This window comes from Gobio gobio (assembly GCF_949357685.1).
Source record: "Gobio gobio genome assembly, chromosome: 9".
Classification (NCBI taxonomy): domain Eukaryota; kingdom Metazoa; phylum Chordata; class Actinopteri; order Cypriniformes; family Gobionidae; genus Gobio; species Gobio gobio.
This window is the reverse complement of record NC_137115.1, coordinates 31257041-31281504: the sequence shown is the minus strand read 5'-3', so window position 1 is coordinate 31281504 and position 24464 is coordinate 31257041. Positions and strand designations below refer to the sequence as shown.

The following is a 24464-nucleotide window of genomic DNA, read 5'->3' as shown; positions in this document are numbered from 1 at the left end:
ATTTCAACATTTACTAATACTTTATTAAATCCAAAAAGTTGTATTTGTTAACATTAGTTAATGCACAGTGAACTAACATGGACAATTAATGACTTAATTGTATACTTAATAATTGTATTAACTAACATTAACAAAGATAATAAACACTGTAGTGCACATTGTTAGTTCATGTTAATACACCTTATTGTGTGTTACCACTGGTTTCTTGAGCATGCCAATGAGTTCACTATACTCAAATGGCCTCCACAGTCACATCAGATCTCAATGCCATGAGGAATTAAAGGGATAGTTCACCCAAACATGACCAACATTTCTTAAAATATCTTCTTTTGAAGAATAAATAAATTCATACAGGTTTGGAACAACTTGAGGGCGAGTAAATGACTTAAAATATTTGGATTAAAGCAGTTATGAAGGGACCACTAATAAAGTGGTAGGTGAGTGTATTTTGTACTGTTTTGGACAACAGAATTTAATAAAACATTCTGACAGGTTTATTTTTTTGTCTTTCAATTTCAGATATTAATGCTGTGACAATGACCTGCTGCACAAATATATATTTTATTTATTTATTATTATTTTTTTGGCTTGCGCATTTGCGCAGCAGGTCATTGTGTTGCAGCATCATACATGAGATGAGTCAGCCTCCGTCAGTGAAAATGTACCCGTCACAACAACCTGATGCCCCATTGTGTTTTTGCTTCTCATATTTTTGCTTTGAAAGGCTTAATGAGAGAGATATTTGCCACATGGAGTTCCAGAAAATTGCTTTAGGCATGCCAGATATGCATCTGAATGTAAATTTACACAAGGTAGAAGTCATCAGAAGATGCCTGAGTCATGACAGATATTTCCTTTAATAGTTGGAAGCCTTAAATAGAGCATGTCATTCATATCTGCAAGAGTAAGATTATCATTCTTACAATTTAATTCAAAATAAGCAATGTATTATGTTGAAATTTCCAATAAAGTTATCAACTTATATTAGAGAGTGACTTTCTCCAAAGCCTTGTATGGGTTTGGTGAGTGTTAAATTCAAACCCTGGTTAAAAGGTAAGAGAATATTTGTACGGTGGCAGGTGGAAAAGTTAAAGTAATATGATTATTACATTGTGTCAAGCCCAAAAAAAACTAAACAAAAAACAACAACAGCTAGTGTCAGTAATAGTGCTCACATCCTCAGTGATGAATTTCCCCCATAAAACAGAATCAGTTTTTAGCATCAGGACGGAAACAAAAGAAAAGAAAATGCTAAAAAACCTGCCCCCCAGACAGTTATTACAGTGACTAATCATGTAATATTAGCATCATGTTGCTGCAACAATATTAATCTTTAATTCCATTATAGAATTACTTAAAGCACCACAAATGTGCCATATAAACACTGAAGTGTATTACTCTTTGAAGGAAACCTTGTTAAAAACACTCCATTAATCCTCAATTTCATCATAAAAAGCAGAATTTCCACTTTCATTCATATTTAATTCTATATATTCACTCAACTACACGTATTAAAACGTATTAAAATGTACAGTTCACAACAAAGTAAGGAACAAGCCTCAAGCAAATCATGAAAAATATTCCACATTAAACACAATCAGATTGCATAAATAGTTTAAAAGTATGGCACTCAGTTATACACATTACCAAACCAAATCAAACAAAGTTCATTTTCTTGGCCAATAAGGATGTGAATCTCAGAAAAACGTGTGAAATGTGTATAATAAGTCTGGACCTTTTACTATTGAGGTCGTTTTAATGATTCTTATTACTGTGATATACACTCACCTAAAGGATTATTAGGAACACCAGTTCAATTTCTCATTAATGCAATGATCTAATCAACCAATCACATGGCAGTTGCTTCAATGCATTTAGGGGTGTGGTCCTGGTCAAGACAATCTCCTGAACTCCAAACTGAATGTCAGAATGGGAAAGAAAGGTGATTTAAGCAATTTTGAGCGTGGCATGGTTGTTGGTGCCAGACGGGCCGGTCTGAGTATTTCACAATCTGCTCAGTTACTGGGATTTTCACGCACAACCATTTCTAGGGTTTACAAAGAATGGTGTGAAAAGGGAAAAACATCCAGTATGCGGCAGTCCTGTGGGCGAAAATGCCTTGTTGATGCTAGAGGTCAGAGGAGAATGGGCTGACTGATTCAAGCTGATAGAAGAGCAACTTTGACTGAAATAACCACTCGTTACAACCGAGGTATGCAGCAAAGCATTTGTGAAGCCACAACACGCACAACCTTGAGGCGGATGGGCTACAACAGCAGAAGACCCCACCGGGTACCACTCATCTCCACTACAAATAGGAAAAAGAGGCTACAATTTGCACAAGCTCACCAAAATTGGACAGTTGAAGACTGGAAAAATGTTGCCTGGTCTGATGAGTCTCGATTTCTGTTGAGACATTCAGATGGTGGAGTCAGAATTTGGCGTCAACAGAATGAGAACATGGATCCATCATGCCTTGTTACCACTGTGCAGGCTGGTGGTGGTGGTGTGATGGTGTGGGGGATGTTTTCTTGGCACACTTTAGGCCCCTTAGTGCCAATTGGGCATCGTTTAAATGCCACGGCCTACCTGAGCATTGTTTATGACCAGGTCCATCCCCTTATGACCACCATGTACCCATCCTCTGATGGCTACTTCCAGCAGGATAATGCACCATGTCACAAAGCTCGAATCATTTCAAATTGGTTCTCAACCCAATAGAGCATCTTTGGGATGTGGTGGAATGGGAGCTTCGTACCCTGGATGTGCATCCCACAAATCTCCATCAACTGCAAGATGCTATCCTATCAATATGGGCCAACATTTCTAAAGAATGCTTTCAGCACCTTGTTGAATCAATGCCACATAGAATTAAGGCAGTTCTGAAGGCGAAAGGGGGTCAAACACAGTATTAGTATAGTGTTCCTAATAATCCTTTAGGTGAGTGCATATTTTTAAATTAAAACAAGTAGTACAATGAATAATACCATGATGTTCAACTACTTACAATTACAATTATTACACATGAGGTTGACAAGTGCTTAATGTGCTGTTTCTGTTTACAAATAATAATGTTATATTTTATTTTGAGTGAAATATGACCTAGACATGTTCTTGTGTCGAGCAAAAACACTTACCCAAGTACCTCGATAAGATGGACCCATTTTTGGAGTTCCCAAAATAGCAATTCTCTACCACAAAAGGCCTTAAGGAGGGAGCAAAAAGGCACCAAGTTGTGAAGATATAGAAACCACAGAAGCTCTTTCCTCTTTTTATACATATGGGCTCTGGGTTTCTAAAGCTTTCTGAAGTAGTAAAGTGCACTGCATGGGCTGCTTTTGGGGAAATGTAGTCAGACATTAAAGGTTTTCACACTGTTGCTTTTTGACAGAGGCATAGTCGTTAAATTGATTCTTCCAGTCCAGCATGTAAGAAAGCCAGCGGTGGAACTGAGACTTCCACTGGAACTCCACTTCATCAATACTCACTACAGCAGAGAAACAGAGAGAGAGAGAGAGAGAGAGAGAGAGAGAGAGAGAGATACAGAGAGAGAGAGAGAGAGAGGGGGGGGGGGGGGGGTCAGGTCAAGTCAAGTTTGAGACACAAAGATATTGGATTTATCATACTGCAAATGAGAAGTGAAGTCATTTAGGCCAGACAAACATTCAGGAGGCCTAAACAGTACCCGCATGATTTGAGTTTGTGCAGCGGTGCATACGTGCATTATCGTGGTAACAGCCCTAATGAAAAAGTTATAAATTGCTTAACATTTTTCTCATCATGGAGCTGTATATTGTACTTCGATTCAGCATAACCAAAACCTCAATCAAACATTCAAAGCTCTGCTCAGTGTTTTGGCCTGTTAAATATATGCACTAGAGCTGCACGATTAATCGTTAAAAGATCGCGATTTCGATTCAAACGCCCATGCAATATCATTCCTAAATGACAACAATTGTCTATTAAATCGGGGTTTGACGAGAAACATAGCTTACGAGATGAGACACGAGATTGGGTTCACAAGAACGAGACAAGATTTTTGCACAGTATTTTTAAGAAATCCTCAATGACAAAATTCATGACTGGAAAAATAGTCTGCAGGTGCATTTTGAAAGGTTTTAAAGGGGTGATGAATTGAGAAATCAACTTTCCTTTGAGCCTTTGGTATATAAAAGTTAATCGTGATATAAGAATATCCTGTAAGTTTCAGAGCTGAAAACGTCCTTGTTAGTCAAAGAAAAGCTTTTATAGACACCAGGCCCAGAAAACGAGAGCTCTCACAATATGTCAACCATTGACGTATTAGGATGCAGAAGCACCGCCTCAAGCACATCCACTGACTCGTGGAGCTAAACGGGTCGCTACCGAACAATAAACATGCCGGTTCCAGTTCACGTGCGTAAGAAATTGCGCTTGTTTGCTTCATTTCACCGCGGAATCGATTGTAAACAAGATACAGGTCGAGACTGGATTTGCAGACATATTGAGATTAAAACACAAAGTTGTGCCTTCTATATTGGATCCGACAGGAACGGTGAAACACACTTATGTGAGTAAAACATGTTTTTTTTATATGTGTTAGTATAGCATTGTTCTATTGATTACATACCTTAGCACTCTGTCACAGGCTGGAGAAGGTGTTATTGGTTCATTCGTGATCAGACTCGGACTTGTAACGCCAGCTCGCAAAACACCAAAAAAAAAGGGCTATGTGTTTTTCAGACGGGCTATCACCGGTGGGCTATAGTGAAATAACATTCCTTTCTTGGTTCGCGATTATATTCACTGATGATTGGGCGAAATGATACAGAAATAACATTCCAATCAATCGCAGGTGGATGAGAGATAAATCATTGTGTTTGTTTGATAAAGATATTTGTCAAGCCCTGCGAATGTTTCTCCAGACGCTTTCAAAACAATTCCTCACGTGTACTTACAGGGGAGCGGAAATCACGATGGCATTTTCTATCGGTCCAACCCTATAATGAATGTCATTTCATTTCTACTTTGAGTATGAATTATCATATGCATTGCAAAACAACACTTGTAAAAGGTTTTGCCACAAACTCAAACTCTGTTGCGCAACGAATCCTCTACCATGGTCTTGTCAGTCATATCGCCTTACTCTCCTCACGTGATGAATTAAATTATCTGTTATCTGAATTCAATTTTTTTTATTTCTATAAAAAAAGCAAACCGACAGCGGTGGCATATTCTATGCTAATTGCACCCTCACACTCGCAAGACAGCTTTTCACCTCAACAAGAAATCTTGTCAAATTTTAATATCGCAAGATATCGTGGCATGAGATCTCGTAACACCCCCAATATTTAACGTTTGACAAAAATCACACGGGAACATTCATATTAGCAACGCACCTATGCTGATCCAGAGTGGACAGTTGTCATGTATATGAAACAGCTTCACAAACAGTCAAACAGTCAACCACACAGTATCATTATTTCTGTGTTACAAATATTCATATTACAATTACAGAAGAACTGTTATAAACGGTTTATAGTTCAGATTTAAACACTGATGTCTACGGTAGCGATCAAAATCAGCTTTTGAAAGAAACATGCTGCTTCAAATGACGATTGTATCGATTACATTGTTATACCACCAGGTGACAACAAGTGAGTGCTAAAGAATTTATTTTTCATTGAATCATTCAAGAGATTTGTTCAAAAAACGCTGATTCGTCCAGTAATGAAACAAATGAAGTGGTTCATTCAAACCAATGGTTTTTTTTTTTGTAATTCACTCGGATACATTTAAAATAGACTGTTGTAGTTAACATTTGTCAGAACCACTAGTAAATATTTTTTTTTTTTTTTTTTTTTTCAGAATCATAGGAGAATCGAGATCTCTATTTAAAAAAAAAAATTCATGATTCTCTATTTATCCAGAATCGTTCAGCTCTAATATGCACTGTCTTTTATAATGGAAACCCAAAATAAATAATGTTGGAAATATCCGCTAATGGTGAATACTGATCTCCAAGGTAACAAGCAATACTGAATACATTTTTCCTCACCAAACATACTGATACTGTGATACTGTGAGATACTGTGCTATCGTATGACACCATAAGTCACAATTTGTGTGGAGCATTTTTTCATATATTTACAAAAACTTGTTATATTGCATTTGGAATGCTTTTGACCGTTTAAAAATTCTTGTGCTCCACAGCATACAACATTTTTAGGGGAACTATTTAAAGACCTTTAAAGACCAACTACTCTGAGCAGCATACCAACATAATCATGATTCAAGCAGAATGACATTGTAAATTGCACAACCTTGATAATTTATTTAAATTGTTGAATTAAAAAAAAAAATGGAACTTAAGTTAATAGCTAGTTAATTGTTGTCCGATTATTCATGAAAATGATATGCTAAAATTCCCTTTGCATAAATTACTAATCTTATTTTCACAGAGCATTCAGTGCTGCTGAAAATGCTATTAAAAAGTTACTATAATAGCTCACTTACTTTCAAGCACAAGTGCTATAGTTAAAAGAAATTGTTCCGAATAGAGACTCACGGCTTGCATGCAACAGAATGTCACTTGATCCATGTCACACAGAGAGAGTGAGAGAGAGAGAGAGAGAGAGAGAGAGAGAGAGAGAGAGAGAGAGAGAGAGAGAGAGAGAGAGAGAGAGAGAGAGAGAGAGAGAGAGAGAGAGAGAGAGAGAGAGAGAGAGAGAGAGAGAGAGAGAGAAAGAACAGATAGAATAATCATGTTCTTTATTTAGAATGAAATTGAGTGAGGGACTTCTCAAAATCATGAAAAGATTCTCATGACAGAATCACTTGCACATCAGGGACAAGCACATTTGTGCTTAGTCTATGTAAACAAATTGCTTAAAAAAATGTCTTTAATATTTTAAAAAGAGCAAGCAACATAGGATTCATTTCTGCTATGCAGTAACTTTTCAACCCTATAACTATAAACTGTAATTAGGGCTGCCATACCATTTTTTATATTTTCTATAAAAGAGTAAACCAGACTTTCAGAAATATGAACTAAAACATTAATTATTACTTGATTATATGCACAATGGCAAGAAAACATCAAATCCATTGTTAATATAACTGATGTTTCAATCCAAATTTAAGTCACTTACTAAATGATGACGTCCTTAAGGAATTGGCTTATGTTAGTTAAAGGAATTTTACAAAAGACTGACTGACGGGATGTAAAGTGATTTAGACTCAATAATAAAAAAAGATAATATCACAAACAAGCAGACACGTAAAAATATTAAAAACTAATAAACGCATAAACCCCTATTGTGATAAAATAAAAACCTTAGTTAAATGTGTTATCTAATATGCTAAGGCATGATGGGGGACATGAAAATGTACTGCATTGTAGAATTGACACAAATAACAAGCTGTTTTCAAATACCTGCATTTCCTGCCTTCTATATTGCTAATGTTCAAACCTGGCTGATGGTTCAATCCCTGCAAGAAGCGTGCCATGAGCTATCAACGTTGTACTCTTGATTAAGACACTTAATCCCAGGATGCTCCAGGGTGATTGTATCTGAAATAAGTTTATGCCGTCGACTTGGTTCAGACTCCATTAATCACTGTTTACTTTACAGACTATCGTTTAGTATAAAAGCAGGGGCCAAATGGAGTTTACCATCAAGACCTGATCCCACTCACATGCCTTTCAGCAAATCCGCTACTACGACTGGATGCTGCATCACTAATTAATATTCATGAGCTGAGTTGATAAGGTTTCTTCGTTCCTATGCCCTGAAATAAAAAAAGTGTTGCAGTCTCAAAAGAGTAGGCGAGGTAGCGAATCCTCTGGGAATGGCTTTGCCGTCACAAGCGCCAGGGAGACTGCACAATGCCCGCAGTGGCAATAATTCAATTTGCGCATATGTGCATTTGTATGCGCAGTCACTGGCGTCTGACCTCTAGTACATAAACAAGACAAGGCTACTTCTTCACCTAGACTCAAATCAGAATCGATTCATTCCATTTCAGTGTCAAATTCAATTCTGCTCCCTACGGTCGCACTACCTGGAACTCCAATTCTCTTCCGTTTTCTACCACCGATAATACTGACAGCCAGAACTTTGAGAGTTTCCAGACGCAACACTATTGAGCGTCACCTTGCAAAGACCTCCAAAAAGCAGATTAAAAGCATCAGTCTATATTCATTGCTTTAACCAGTAATGACAGCTGTAAAGGCAGCCCAAGGTTTACAAGATGATTTTAAGTGTGCCAAAAGCTGTTTAAATATACAAACGTACAAGCAACCGCTTCCAGTACATAATGCCGTGACTTGCTCTCCCATCTTACGTTTAGTAACGCACTTAAAAGCACACGTCTCTCACCGCAGGGCTAGAAACAGACCAAAAGCTACATGTTTGGTTGAAAAAGGTTTAAATGAGCGAGGAACTACAAGGAAATGCTCTTCATTTTCTCTTCAAATAGCTTGCCTTCCACTGTGGAACCTTTAGCAAAATTCTCACTATAGAATATCAAACCTACCATTCCTGAAAACGCCTACCATGGCGAGAAATTTGTATAATGGACACAATGGATTCACAGCCAAGTCTAAAGCATTCAAACCCATTTACACTGAATTAAAAATGTATAGCGTTTTAAATTAGCACCATTTCAGCAACATATTTATCCATTATCCATGTGTCCTTATGAATAAATTCTGAACGTGTTAAACACAAGTACTTGCTATCCATGGCGGGGACAGAACAGCTTTCGAGGAAAGTTTACATTTCGATCTCAAGCTTCTGGATTCCAGGCCAAATCATTATACTCGTTTTATTTTGTCATGCAATGGAATGACAAAATAAAATGAGTAACTATGAAAAACTAAAGATAGTGACAGGTTATTTCCTGAATAGCATTTCAATCTAACCCGGGTCTCACAGTTTGGTTCAGTGGTGCTTGCTGAGGCAACTTTTCATATTATGTTGAACAAACATACGGCTTGGCTTGTTTAGGACAGGTATGTTACTTTGCAGACTTAAGTTTTTCCACCTGACGAATGACAAAACGGGTCAAAACATTTAAAAACAAACTCCAGAAGGCGTCAGTGAGTTTGCCTCAAGAGGCCGTTCTCATACTGTATAATGACGGCGGACCCTTCTCAGCCATTGCAGCAATGAACCCAAAACAGAAAATCTATCGGTATGGAGATAACCAAATGTTCCAGCCCTTCGCAGGTAAGCGCTCACATTTTCTTTATGAAATGTTAAAGGGGTCATGAATTGAAAATCAACTTTTCATTCAGACTTTGATATATAAAAGTTAATTGTGATATAAGAATATCCTGTAAGTTTCAGAACTAAAAACTTCCTTGTTAGTCAAAGAAAAGCTTTTATTGACACCAGGCCCAGCAAACGCTCAATCTCAGAATGTGCCAGGGTGTGATGTCAGAGTGTGGTGAAACGGCGCCTCAACAGAAGAAGAAGTACGCCTGATTCTGTAGCCCCGCCCCGACTCGTACAAAAATGTAACATAAATAACATGGGCCTTCGTAGAGCTAAATGGATCGCGCTACCAAGCAGTAAACATGCCGAAGATAGCAAGATATTGGGCTGTGCCTGGTTGTGGAAGAACACAGTAGCTGCATAAGCTTCCTTCGGATTCTAATATTAGGAATGCATGGTTGAACTTTATTTTTAATGAAGATCCAGCTCACGTGGGGAAGACATTGCACGTTTGTTCCTTCATTTCATTAAAAACATTTTTTACATGTGATAGTAATGCATTGTTGCAGATCGCTTGATATCTTGATTATGTGTACGTGTCTAACTGAACATAACTTAGCACTCTGTCACAGGCTGAAGAATCATTTATTTGAGGTGTTATTGGTTCATTGTGCTGCGATTCAGGTTCCGACTAGAACAAGTATGGGACAGGGCTCGCAAAGCCCAACGTCCCTGGGGCTACCAAAACATAAGCCCGTCGGCAGGCCGGTGAATCTTAAATAGTGAAATAACATTCCTTTCTTGATGTGGGCTGTTCACACTCTTGACTTGACATTTGAAGGAAAAATACAATTGCGGAAGTTTTGATCATGCTTTGATTTGTCTAACTCTGCAGTGATGCACGGTTCGCGGTTATGTATCCACCGATCGGGTTTACTTCCAAGTCTTCAGTGCATGACCATTAAAACGGAGCGTTCCATGAGAGAGGCTCAAAATCAGGGTAGAAAATAGCCTATTACTTATTCATTATGATGTTTTTGAATGTAAAAACCATGCAAACGGCATTAGTTGACCTCAGACAACACTATAAAAAAAGTGAAAAGCCAGTTCATGACCCCTTTAAATGTGTAAAAAATATAAAAGTAGATTAAAGGAACATGCCGACTTTTTGGAACTTTAACTTATTCACCGTATCCCCCAGAGTTAGATAAGTCCATACATACAATTCTCATCTCTGTGCGTGCCATAACTCTGTCTGACACACCTACCGCTAGCTTAGTTTAGCACAAAGACTGGAGGTAAATGGCTCCAGCTATCCTACTGCTCAATAAGTGACAAAATAATGCCAACATTTTCCTTTTTACAAGTTGTGATGTGTATAGTTACATCGTGTACTAAGACCGACAGAAAAGTAAAAGTTGCGATTTTCTAGGCCGATTTCATAGCAGTAATTTACCTCCAGTCTTTGTGCTAAACTAAGCTAGCGGTGGGTGCGTCAGACAGAGTTATGGCACGCACGGAGATGAGAATGGTATGTATGGACTTATCTAACTCTAGGGGATACGGTGAATAAGCTAAAGTCCCAAAAAGTCGACATGTTCCTTTAAAATAGTTATCAAAGTATAATAATCTATAATAATCTAATTGTATAGTTTAATAATCTACAAGCATTCATGTAGCTCAAAGAGCTGAGACTCAAACCCATGATCTTGGATTTAATGCAATCCAAGTTGCTTTGGATAATAGCATCTACCAAATGCAAAAATGTAAATGTAAATAATTGCTGTGCTTTTGAAACACTCAACCACCTCCAGTCCCACATTAAACTCCACTAGCTGGCCAGGTCTACACTACAGGTGTCCTCAAGAGACTAGACGGTGACACATGTGCTGGCCAGGCAGAGCTGAAGAGACAAGCAGAAGCGAGCATGTCATGATTTTCTTTGTTTATGTGGTGTGGGTGGACGGTTGTTCTCATTCTGTGACTCTCACCTGTGACATACTGCAATTTTGGCAGGAAACTGTCCCAGAACTTGCACTGCTGGGCTCTAAGCATCTGGAGTGTTTGTGACAGGCCAGTGTTAAGCGTGACATACTGCTGATGTTCCAGCGTGAATGGCGGCCAATCTGCTCCCTCCACACTCGGATCCCTGAAAAATCAAGCCAGAAAAATCAACCGAAAGGTCAGTTTATGTATGGCGCCAAGTTACATCAATACATTTCTGCCCCAAAACAACTCAACAACTGACTTAATAGCTACAACGTTTACACACTCTTGTAAAGAACACCTTGCAGTCCTTTAAAACAAGTAGCTTTGAATCTTAATACACAATCCCAGCAAAGCAAAGACTTCAAAAAAAGCCATTTCTGGAATTGCATCTGATACTTTTCATAAGCGAATCTGCCCATTTCAGGAAAAGATTAACTTCAGCGTGTTCTATTGTGATCCTGCTTACTGATCATGTTCATTGATATATTAGCATCGTGTCATTCCCCTCCAGCGTGAAAAGTGAATGAAGTGTTAATTGAAAGAAACTAAGCTTGCTCACAGCCACAATAAAAGCTGTTTCTGCCTCTCCATAATTTATACCAAACAAATGAGGATGATAATCAACACTAGCCTGCCAGCATCACCAAGACTTGTTTTGTTTTTTTACACATCAACTGAAAAAGTGCAAGCTGATGTCTCATCAAGATATTATGGATTAAACTTCTCCAAATTTACACTGGTTAATGCTTTTCTCAGAGACAAATAGAAGCAATTCCCTCACTGTTTATAGTAAATATATACAAATACATAGAAATCTTGTAAATACAAATTTAAGTATGATATTCTCAGTATTAAAAGAATAGTTCAGTCAAGAAAGAAAATGTGTCATTCCAACACCTTACAACTTAATTTTTTTTTCTGTTCTGTGGAAAACAAATATCCAGAATACTTTTTTCCAAAAAGTGAAAGACAGAAAATCAGATGCTTCAAAGGGGACAAAAAGAGCACCCTAATGGTGCGTTCACACCAGACGCGAATGAAGCGTTTCGCACGAGTGATTTACATGTTAAAGGGTAACTAAACCCTAAACCAACTTTTTTTAGTTAATGATCTGTAATACTGGGGCTTTATTAATGCTGTTCATTGATTAGAGTAAATGTTTTGACATTTGAGTATAAAGTGTTTTAATTCTATAAAATATGGTGTAAAACCGCCAAAGTGCTGCCCTCTTAAGGTTGAACGGTGGCTACTTCAGTTGAATTTTCCTGTTGGACGTTGTGGTACATCGTGACGTAGGATGGTACCTCCAACGGCTCACTATCCGCGCCCCTAGCACGAGCTCACCACGCCCTCAGAAATGTTTCCCCCAATCACATGATGAGAACGTCTTCACTCCAGTATGCACTGTCAAATTACATGTGTAGAAACATTATGAATGAAACTCACTTGACACTTGCTTTAACATTGTATTGAAGAAAATACGGTTAAATAATGCAGTTGTCAGTACACGTCAGGCTTTTCTTGCGATATTATTGCCGCCCGTCATGTGTACAGATAATTTTCATTCATGGGACGCGCTTTCAAACCCTGACACGCAAGTGGTTGCCGCGGACGCAGATAGATTAGGTCAGTTCTCTTGCGCGGCTGCTTCACTAGCATCGTCTGCATCGGGAGTTAACGCAGTTTGAGCCAGCGGCTCACAATGATAAGGCTCTGGGTTTGTGTCTACAGACAATCCACCCTCCTCCACTTCAGGTGAAGGTAGGAGAAATGACCGCTCTGTTGCAAAGCTGGCATCACTCCAGTCATTCTCCATCTCTGCGACTCGCGAGTCTGACAGCTGTCAATCAACCCGTTACTGCGGGTCTCAGGTGCACGCCCTCCGCTCAGCCCCGCCCTCGGTTCGTCCCTCTGTCTCCGCTGGGCTCTGCCCACTTTTCCAGCATTTTTCAAAATTTGTCAGTGGGTGGAGTTAAGCTCTGAGCAGGGGTTTAGTTACCCTTTAAGTCAATGCAAAGACACGAATAGACATTCTGCGGCGCGATTTGCGCGAATTGAGCGTTTGATGCGAACTTTGGCGGATATTCGCGCCGCGTTAACCAATCAGGAGCTTGCTCTAGTAGTGACAACAAGGAGGACAAAATCATACGTGGATACCCGGAGCTGTACGATACATCTTCGTACTTTATAGAAACAGTTATAAAAAGGATCTTGCTTGAAAGAAAGTGAATGAGGAGGTCGGAAAATCTGGTAAGTTGTAAAAAATGCTCTTTACTCAATTTGAGCTATACATAGGGTGATTTCAGGGTGATTGGGACACTTTTTGCCATTGAGAGGACTTGGAAAAAGTGTCCCAATCACCCTGAATTCACCCTATTGAGACTACAAGCTAGTTAAAGCCAGCAAATTGAGCTTATTCTGCGTATTTTAAAACAATCCATGTCAGCCAATTTGCAACGAGACGAAGCCCTTCCCATGACGCGAATTCGCGTTTGTTGTGTAGTGAATGTCACGTGCGAATGAAGCATGTAAACTCGACATGTTCAAGCATCCAACTACGTGCGAATAGCGCGATCTATTCGCTTCATTCGTGTCTGGTGTGAATGCACCATAAGGGAAGTCCATGTTTTGACCACCACAAGTCATATGTTACAAGTCACATGAGGGGTTTTTTTTGTGTTAAACAAACCAAATTTAAGTCGTCATTCACTGACAATGTCCTAGGTAGCTTTCAAGCCTAATTCAGATTAGGGCTGGAACAAACTATTTTTTTTTCAATCGATTAATCTAACGATGACTTATTTCCTCTTTCCCTTTTCTGAATCCTTTGGTTAATTTACTGATAAATTATAACTAATAATTCACCAATAAATAATAACCGTAACTTATCTATGTATGAACATTTACCTAATGATGCAGTGTAGGCCTAGTTAAGAAAAGTGTTTACTATGGCTGCATTCACAGTCACTTTTTGGGATGTCAAATATTTTGTTCAGTCAGAAAATTAAAGTAGCTACTTGAATATGTTCATGCAGCTGTATGAACAAACAGCTGAAGTCACAACCACATTCTAATGAATCATAGAGGTAACAATAGCAACAATGTCAAAAATGTCTGTGTCCATAAAACTGAAATTTTACCACGATTGACAGCACAATTAAATAAATGAGTCCAATCGAGGCACAAGTTCATCCATTAGATTTTTAAATAACCAACAAAAGCATTAAGTGCTTTGGAACTGGTTGCAGAGAGTATGTCTGAGCCGCACCTTGCAGCCACAGCAGCTCGTAAATAGTATGCTATATGACAACTGTATTCTAGTGCTGTGTAAAATTTCACTGTAATAGTCACTGTCAAGTCATTTTGAGGTAAGAGTCTCCCAGGATGTTTTATTTCTTTTCAGATGCTCCTGCATAGAAGTTGTGCGGCTGTGGTTTGCCATGTATGTGCAAAGCACCATTTTATTCTGTCTCTGTTTAAAACATTTCCACATTTTAGATCAGGCTTGATATTTTTGTAAAAACGGCTAATTTACAGCATGCCCAGGAGCCACCATCATTGGCTAACAGTGCAAAGAATCAACAAATTCCACACAAATTTCGTTCCAGCCCTAATTCACACTTTGTTTACAAGGCATGCAACAGCCATTGATGTTTGATATTATTGACAACATTAAACCTGGCGTGTTGTGTCTGCACAAGCAATATGTGAATATATGCAAGACAGAATAACAACTTCCTTTTATATTCCACACTATCAGAAAGTGTGCTACAACTGTACCTGTAGCTTGTCACACAGAGAGTATGCTTAAAGGGACCTCTTTGTACCTTATTTACATCTAAAAGGTTCATAGTAGTACCAGGGCTCCAGACTAACTTTTTTCACTAGGAGCACAGTGGCCCCCAACTGAAAATTTTAGGGGCACAACCAGAAATTTTAGGGGCGCACACCGTAAATCAACATGCTAACCAAATCTACTAATTTTCACTGTATTACTAATAGGGATCGGTATCGTTAAGGTTTTAATGGTATTACTACTCTTACCGATACTGCTTATCGATCCGGTACTTTAACAGTATTCTTACCGGTTCTTTTTATTATACTTTATATATTTTTTTTTATTAAAAAAAAAAAAAAACATAATTAAGAACATAATTAACATGGCTTTATAATCTGAAAAGTAAAATATCTATAGCGAAAGAAACCGCAAAGTTTGAACAAAAATATAAAACATCTATTTGTAAATGGACCAGTGTGCTGGCATTCGGAAGGTCTGCTAACATTAATATTACAGTAAAGAACAAACCTACAAAGAAATCTAATAAAGTAATGAAATGTAAAATAACACTGCATAGTTTTCACTGTATAAATTGATAGATTAATGCTTATAAAACCTAAAGTTATTAATTCAAGAGATGTGAATATTTTCTATTTGCCTTTTGTTCCATTCGAATTAATGGCTCAATCGTCAGCAGGTTTATTAGACGCTGCCCCTTTAAGACCGATCGAATGTAGAACTAATAATATCATATTCTCCTATTTCTCCAAACTTAAGATATAACCCCTAACATTTAAGATATAAACTGTTAAAATAACTACTCTCCAATCCAGTCATTTTGACACCGGCTATTTGTTGTTTATTTGATGGTTTAGACGCGCACATGAAGCCTAAAATATTAAGTGTAAGTCGGTCCATTTCGCAGCACACATGCCGCCTTTAAGTTGGAAACAGCGTCACTTGCGCGGATTATTGTGCATTTAATAGCTCTTTATTATCAAACACATCCCGCAGTTTAGCAACAGTATAGACTGCAGTAACAATCACTGAATCTGACGTTTAGTTTAGGTTTAAGGAGAAATGACAGCGCAGCTGTGAAGGGAAGGATGTCACGCTCGACTGAACACGGCTATAGGAATAGTTTTACCTCATACCATCTTTTTATAATTCTTGGCAGCCAAAATCGAAAATAAAATTAGATTAATATCACAGCACATCCCTAAAGTTTAAGCAGACTAAACTTTTGTTTAGTTCTTGGCCATCGTCACTCATTAAGCAGACTGTGGTGTTGTGTTCGCTGTAGCTCCACGTGAGAGAGCTCGCTCGCTTTCTCTCTCTTCTGGATTGCGAATGGCAAAAATGCATCACGGACAAATGGTTTAATATTATCTCTCATATAGAAACGGCTGGCAAAGATAGAATTTGCCAGACATAACGTCTATCAATTATAATTAGTAAGTGTATTTTCTTAATTTCTCCAGTACCAACAGCAGGCAAATTTACTGGTCGCACATGTGCGACTGGATGTAAAATTCAGTCGCACACTCTCAAATTTTAGTCGCAAAATGCGACCATTTAGTCGCACTCTGGAGCCCTGAGTACCTTAAAGGGTTAGTTCACCTAAAAATTAAAATTCTGTCATTAATTACTTACCCTCATGTCGTTCGACACCTGTAAGACCTCCGTTCATCTTCGGAACACAAATTAAGATATTTTAGTTGAAAACTGATGGCTCTGAAAGGCCTCCATTGGCACAATGCACGGTTCACTCTCAAGAACCTTAAAAGGTACTAAAGACGTTGTTACAAAGTCCATCTCACTACAGTGGTTCTATAATAACTTTATGAATCGGCGAGAATAGTTTTTGTGCGCAAAAAAACCCTAAATAACGACTTATATAGTGATGACGATTTCAAAACACGGCCTCATGAAGCTTCGAAGCGTTATGAATCAGTGAGTCGAATCATGATTCGGATCGCGTGTCAAACCGCCAAACTGCTGAAATTTGGCAATCCAAACTAATGATTCAGCTCACTGATTCATGCATCGAAGCTTCGTGAGGCCTTGTTTTGAAATTGTCATCACTATATAAGTCGTTATTTTGGGTTTTTTTGCGCACAAAAACTATTCTCGCCGATTCATAAAGTTATTTTATGAACCACTGTAGTGAGACGGACTTTGTAATGACGTCTTTAGTACCTTTTAAGGGTCTTGAGAGTGAACCGTGCATTGTGCCAATGGAGGCCTTTCAGAGCCATCAGATTTCAACTAAAATATCTTAATTTGTATTCCGAAGATGAACGGAGGTCTTACGGGTGTCGAACGACATGAGGGTAAGTAATTAATGACAGAATTTTCATTTTTGGGTGAACTAACCCTTTAAGTTTAGTACTCTAAATTATTAATATACATTTTTTTAGGGGTAGGTAAGGTACAAAATTGTCCATTAAAGTGTACTGCTCTAGCAGTTGTACCCTAAAAGGATTTTTTTTTCAAAATGTATTTTTCTGACAGTGCAGGGGAAAAAAGTAATAAGTATTTGGAACAACATGAGAGTGAGTAAATAAAGACATAAGCTCATGCGGTAGATTGTGTCAGATTTACACTTACCCACTTCGAGCAAAGTTGCCCCAATGCTCCATTATCCTCCTACTCATGGCCTCTTCCTCATTTGAGAATCCAAAGGTCTGGTTTAGAGGAATCCCAAAAACAAATGGGATCTCATCCCCGTGCATTACACCCATCCATCGAGGCCAGGGGTTAAAGCTGGAGCGATGGTTAAAGAGGAACAACCGGGCACTACCACCATTCTCAACATACCTACGGGCAAAATCTAGTAAGGGGCATGTAAAATAGTGGTCGCCCACCAACCAGCCTAGGGCCTCTCTTTTTTTTGACTTGTTCTGCTCATCTGTCCAATCAGTATACTGAAAAGCAGCCGCTTCTCTGGCTATGTCACTGAAACCAGGGAGGCCCAAGGTTACACCTGTGAGAAACTGGTCTTGACTGATAAGACTCTGGTTATGGATGCCAAATCCAGGTGCCCCATATACAAGGAAGTATGTCCCTTCATCTCTGTTCAATCCTAAAAGAACATCTGTCTTCAGAAAACGTCCTGACTGGATTAAGACATTAGGCATGTCTATGAGAAATTCTCCATCCACTGTTGGCGGAAAGGGCACGCTTATTATCATGGGATCAGGAATGACATTGAATTGAAGACTGACTATCTTCTCAGGTTTAACTGCTCTTAAGCAAGCCTCCATTTCATCAACAGACGGTCCAAGTGGGCAGTTCAGAAGCTGAGTCAGAGTCAAAGAACGGTTCCAGGCCAGAGCTGGCTCCACAGTCGCCCACACGGCATTGGGACTGCCACTCTGGAGAATTGCACGAGTGAACAGGCCACGGCTGCCCTGCGAAAGCAAATGGTGTCCCACAGAGCCAGCACCAGCACTCTCCCCAAATAAGGTTACGGAGGACGGATCACCCCCAAAAGCAGCAATGTTTTTTGACACCCAGCTTAGAGCCAGGCGTTGGTCAAATAGACCAGCATTACCTTTAATGCTCTTACTTTCAGGTAGAGATAGGAAACCCAATGCTCCTACCCTGTAGTTCATGGACACCACCACAACTTGTTGCGACTGGCTGAGGAAACGACCATCGTACACATCCAGGGAGGCAGTACCTGCGGAAAAGCCTCCACCATAGATCCACACCATAACTGGGACCAAGGGTTTGGCTAGGTTTATTGAGGGAGTCCAGACATTGAGGTACAGACAGTCTTCACTAATCCTTGTGTTGGAATTCCACATCTCAGCTCCAGGGAACCCTTGGTACAATGTATCCAGTTCTTGGACGCAGGAATTGGAATACTGGGTGGCACATCGTATCCCATTCCACACCTCAGCAGGCTCTGGTCGTTTGAATCGAAGCAGGTCCAATGGAGGCTTGGCATAGGGGATCCCAAGGAAGGCACCCACGTACTCTGAACTTCCCGGCACAGGAAGCCTCAGTCCTCTGACTTTGCCTTTGTCAGTGGAAATGATCAGTTCATCTTGCCCTGCTGCCAGTTGGAAGAACAAAAAAGCCAGAATTGGCAAAGTAGATCTAATGCGAATGCCCATCATTGTGTCTTCAAGGCTGATGAATAAAATCAAAAGGAGATCAAAATGAGCTTCAGCCATCAAAATGTTTTTTCAGAGACTCCAGACTATATTAAACAACAACAACATGCTTAAAACTGAACCATTTGTTTGAATCTAACAAGAACAGATTATAAACACATTGATAACATGTCTAAACTGCCCTCCATACAACAAAAATAATATTAAATAAAAATAAATGATGTTAACATACATTGTAAAAAAAAAATGTTTGGGAAAAATTGTGCAAATTGATCATTACATATTGGCCCAATAAATGACTTCCAAATAATTATCCCCACACTGTAAAAAAAAATTAGTTTTCGAAGTGAAAAATCCATGTTGGATGAACAAGTCCTACGTCCGAAAAACGGTATACGCATGCGCAAAATGCGCTTGAAGAAAACTGTTTGTGTGGAGATTTCAAATGCTGAGCGCGAACGGAGCCGAACCAGCCGGTGCTGAAGACCGAAACAGACATTCCCAAGAGAATAGAGATATTCATCGTCACAAAGACGTTGGTGAGTTTTGAGCACTGAAATTATTGCTTTATGACCCAGTATGAAGTTTAAAAGACATTTTGTATAATCACGAGTTGATGCATTCATTGGTTTCATGCGTGTGTTCTCGTTTACCTTGTTTACTCTAATGGTAGCCAATAGTTTTATTTTCCTCATGTCTTATATGTCTAATAATAGGTAATAAGTAAATTAAGTAATTTGTGTGATATGTGTGCCATGCGACCCAGTGCCATTACATTGCATTTGGCGTCGGCCTCTTTCAGGGCTTAAGTTATTGCCTTTTTATATCAAACATGTCAAGCTCATGATTTTCTTATTTGTCCATTCATTCGTCTCATCCTCAATATATAATGAAGCATCTTCTGTTCTGTCATTTGCCAGATGTGATGCAGGGGAGCTTTGTCATTAATTTTTATATGCAGGTTTTTAGCCTATATGCAGTGCCGCGTTTTCTTCACCACATTAAGACATCCTGTTATGCAGAAGACTTCTTGAATATTCAGAGTTTTTCCTTATTGAAAATAAGGTATTTTCACCAAATATCCTGTGTTGGAATTGACTTGTTAATAAAGTAATTTGATAAAATGTCAACCCTGTTGTCAGTGTTCATTTTGTATTTATATTTTTAGTCATTTTTGTCTTTTGGGACAGTGAGAAATAAACAATTATCGCTACAATTTAAAATATATAATTGGACCAACCTCACAGTTTCACTGTAAAACATTTCTCCAATTTAAAATGTTCTAGTTTTTTTTTAGTTGGTCAAATTGAATTTCTGTGAATTAAATTGTATCAATTCACAGAAATTCAATTTGGCCAACTGAAAAATGTAGATGTGATCAGTCACTAGAAAATGTTGAATTGGAGAGGCCTTAAATTTTTTACAGTATTGATAAATTACATTTTTCCATTGGCTCAACATATTATTTCTAATTGAGCTCATGTTAACAGACTGTTGCCACAATGGATACAATTCAATTCACATAAATTCAATGTGGCCAATTAAAAAATTTAGATGTGATCGGTCACTAGAAAATTTTGAATTGGAGAGGCCTTACATTTTTTACAGTGTAAGATCCTCAAAAGTGACATCAAAGAGAAGCAAAAATACTACAATGAATACCAGTCAGTTTTGAAAAGCAAATTTCTGCTTAAAAAAAAACAAATACAGCTTTTTACAGGTTTTTAACTAGGTTAAATTAACATACTGAAATCATATGCAGGTAAAATTAAGTTAATTTCAAAATTTGTACGCAAACCTCTTGAGTCTCCAGAACCCAGAATACATAAAAACGCAAAGTCATTCAGGGTTAACAAAGCATGATGTCGTCACAACAGTATATTTTTGGTTGGATAAAAGTTGGATCTTCCCTGTTACAAAACAGCATATTGTGACATTACATGGCTACACAAGCAAGGCAGGAGTCAGCAGAGACAGTCAGACAGCTATTAATGACACCTCGGTTTCAGCTTACTCCAGATGGAGAGGAAAGCTCAGACAATCAAAATGCTCTCTATGACTCATTCAGTATGATGAGACACCCAACAACCCCTTCAACCCTTCTCCAGATTACTCTGCTCCAAGTGCAAAAAAAAATCTCAATTTCTAAAATTAGACACCCTGATTGCTTGTTGTGATAGTGGGTAAATCCTGCTTGATTAATATGGCCTGCCTGAACTAGACAGATTGACCCAGAAGACTGAGCTTCTACGTTATTGAGAAGAACTACTTTCCTTAAGTAGAAAACGCTCCGTACAGAGCAGCTTCAAGAGTGACAGGACAGCTTCAGGGTTGGCACATCGGGACTGTTGTTGATGATGTGGTAAATTCATTTGTAAAAGTGTTTGTTTTCTCAAAACCAAAAAGTTTTTCTGTCTTTTACAGTGGTGAGAATTTCTTCTTCTGCCTCTTCTTTGATGCTGTGATGAAAGGAGACCCTCCTAATCTCAAATACAAACACTAAAAATCCTTCTTTTTTCAAATCTTAGAAAGCAATATGAGCATCTGAAAATGTATTAGTCTCTCTGGACTAGCATGTAAAATGTTGAATACTTAATTGACAAAAGTCCTATTCGGACGGTAATTGTTTCTCATGTGGAAGTCCGTAAAAATAAATGCGCATGCCACTTCAGTGATAAAACTCAAGCATTCGGATGGGGATTTATTCACGGTGGAGGAGCGAGTTTTGAGATCCTGCGCACATGGGAACGCGCTGCTCACGTGATCAATAACATGATTGTATGCTGTAAATAAAATGTCATATGCTTAGTATGACCAGAAATAATACAGTTAATAATATACATGAGGTAAACATAATGCTGCTTGGTTATTTTAACATAAATAATTGCTGCCGTAATAACGGCCCATTTCAAATGTTGATGAAATATATTGCTCATGAAATGAAATATAATGAAATATAATAATTCAGTAATAAAAGCGAAGCACAACCGTTCCGTGCTCTGCAGTGGTCAAACAGGATATAAAAAGTGAATTTTGAAATTATATATTCTTGAAAACTCAGAGATATGGATTGGGAAAGCAATTCAATTACAACACGACCTTGGTGTTTGTCAAAAAACAGTAGGTAATTCGGCCAGGGGATTTTTACACGGGTGGTGGGAGAAAAACACATTGAAATTCTGGATTCAGACGGCAATCAAATCACTGACTAGCCCCTGTCAATGACGAAAATACCTTGACCCCACGAGAAACAACTACCGTCCGAATAGGGCTATAGACTGAGACACATCACAGAAAACTCGTATTTTTGTTAAACATTTTCTGAAGCTAGTGTTCAAAGAAGCCCACTTCGAAAGTCTCTAAGGTGTTCTGGTCCCTAGATGTGCTAATTTATGGAATCCATGGGATTTTTGCATCTATTTATTTTTGGCCAGGTGAAAATCGAAAGTCTGATGGTTTAGAAAAGTAATCGCACACCTCTCCTCAACAAGCTGCATGATTTGAGGTATCATTCAACAAACAGCGCAGTAAGGATTGCATGTGCTTGTGTACACTACTGTTCAAAAGTTTGGGATTAGTAATTTTTAAAAAAAATTTTTTTAAAGAAATTACTACTTGTATTCTGTAAGACATTAAATGGATCAAAAGTCACAGAAGTTTTTAATATTGTATAAAAAAACATTAAAAAAAATATTTTGATTCTTTTCAATGAATCCTGGAAAAACTGAATCATGGTATCCACAGAAACACAATGTTTTCAACACTGATTACTGATAATCATAAATGCTTCTTGAGCACCAAATCAGCATATTAGAATGATTTTTGAAGGACCATGTGGCACTGAAGACTGGAGTAATGATGTTAAAAATTCAGTCTTGCATCACAGGAATAAATTGCATTTTTAAATTATATTAAAATAGAGAACAGTTATTTTAAGTTGCAATATCATTTTGCAATATTACTGTTGTAATTATTTTTGCAAAGGGCAAAGGCTGCAAATAAATGCAGCCTTTGCCCTTGGTGAGTATAAAATAATTCTTTCAAAAATCTTACCTTTGTGAAGTTTGGGGCTGGTAGTGTAAATGGGTCAATGGGTCTAATTTTTTTCAGTTAAAAACTGGTTTAAATGCATAATTAAGATGGCATATATATTAGGGATGCAACAATACAGTTAGTCCACGGTTCAATACATACCTCGGTTTTTAACCACGGTTTTCGGTTCGGTTCGGTTCGGTTCTGATGGCTTGCTACATACATTTTTTGTTATTCTATTCTTAGGCGACAGGAACAGCAAGAGGTTAAGGAGAAAAAATACTTTTTTATTGCAATACTCTTTCTTTATTTTACTTAAAAGAATTGAAAAACCTTAAACTTAAAACTTTACTTAAAAAAACCCTTGTACACATTCCTAGTGTATTGGATAATATAAAATAAATATATATAAAGATTTACACTGGCAGCTCAGAGCTGTACAGCAGCATTTAAGTATGAAATTGAATGAATGAATGTAAAAATAAAACACTACATAGACTTCACTATAAAATATACACTGATTCTTATTAAAGCTGTATTAGTTATTCAGTCAAGAGCAGTGAGGGATTTTCTCTGTCTTTTGTTGTTGTATTAACATTAAAGGGATATTTCACTCAAAAATGAAAATTCTGTCATCGAGAAATGAATACAGGTTTGGAACAATATTAGAGTGAGTAAATAATGACATCATTTTAGAGGTGAACTGTCCCTTTAAGAATCGCGTGTTCACTACTGCACTGTCAATTAAAGACCTGCTGCGTGCATCTAATATACAGACACGACTGTGTTTATGTTAACCTTGTGTGTATTTGACAGTATTAGCGCAGTAAGACGAATACAGTAAGACGAATCCAGTTATCACGTGTTTGACAGGCTTTTAGTGTGCGCGCTCTGAAAAGCGCATGTTAAAACCGCGCACGCGAATGAAACCGGCAAGGCTGTAAAACACAATGAAACATAATGCAAATAATGAACTTTAGTGATTGTGACTAACTATAGTGTTCCGTGAGTATAACTCTACCACTAACGTGTGATGTGAATGTATGTCGCGTTGTTCAGTATATTGGGATGGAGGCAAATTATAGAATTTGTAGAAAAATTATTAATTAAATGCGAAACCGAAAAAAACGCAATTCACAAGCGCGTATTGAACCATGAAGGCCGTACCGAACGGTTCAATATTATATTGAGAATTGTGGCATCCCTAATATATATATATGTAGTACCTCTCCCATGTATGTGCTCACTTTAATTTTTCAAAAAACATTAGTTATTTGTAATTTTTCTGTTATTTAAAGGGATAGTTCACCCAAAAATGAAAATTTTGTCATCATTTACTCA

At 38.1% G+C, this 24464-nt stretch overlaps 1 protein-coding gene across 1 annotated transcript in view; it reads right to left on the bottom strand.

Annotated features, from left to right (window-relative positions):
* Window positions 1-839: 839 nt before the first annotated feature.
* LOC307131172 (cholinesterase-like) overlaps window positions 840-24464 on the bottom strand; it is an 81684-nt gene continuing 58059 nt past the window's right edge. The window contains exons 2-4 of the mRNA XM_079824675.1: window positions 17578-19107; window positions 11192-11349; window positions 840-3487 (exon numbers count right to left, since the gene is read on the bottom strand). Coding sequence (XP_079680801.1) covers window positions 3360-3487; window positions 11192-11349; window positions 17578-19094 — 1803 coding nt within the window. The 5' untranslated portion in view covers window positions 19095-19107 and the 3' untranslated portion in view covers window positions 840-3359. The remainder of the gene's footprint in view (window positions 3488-11191; window positions 11350-17577; window positions 19108-24464) is intronic.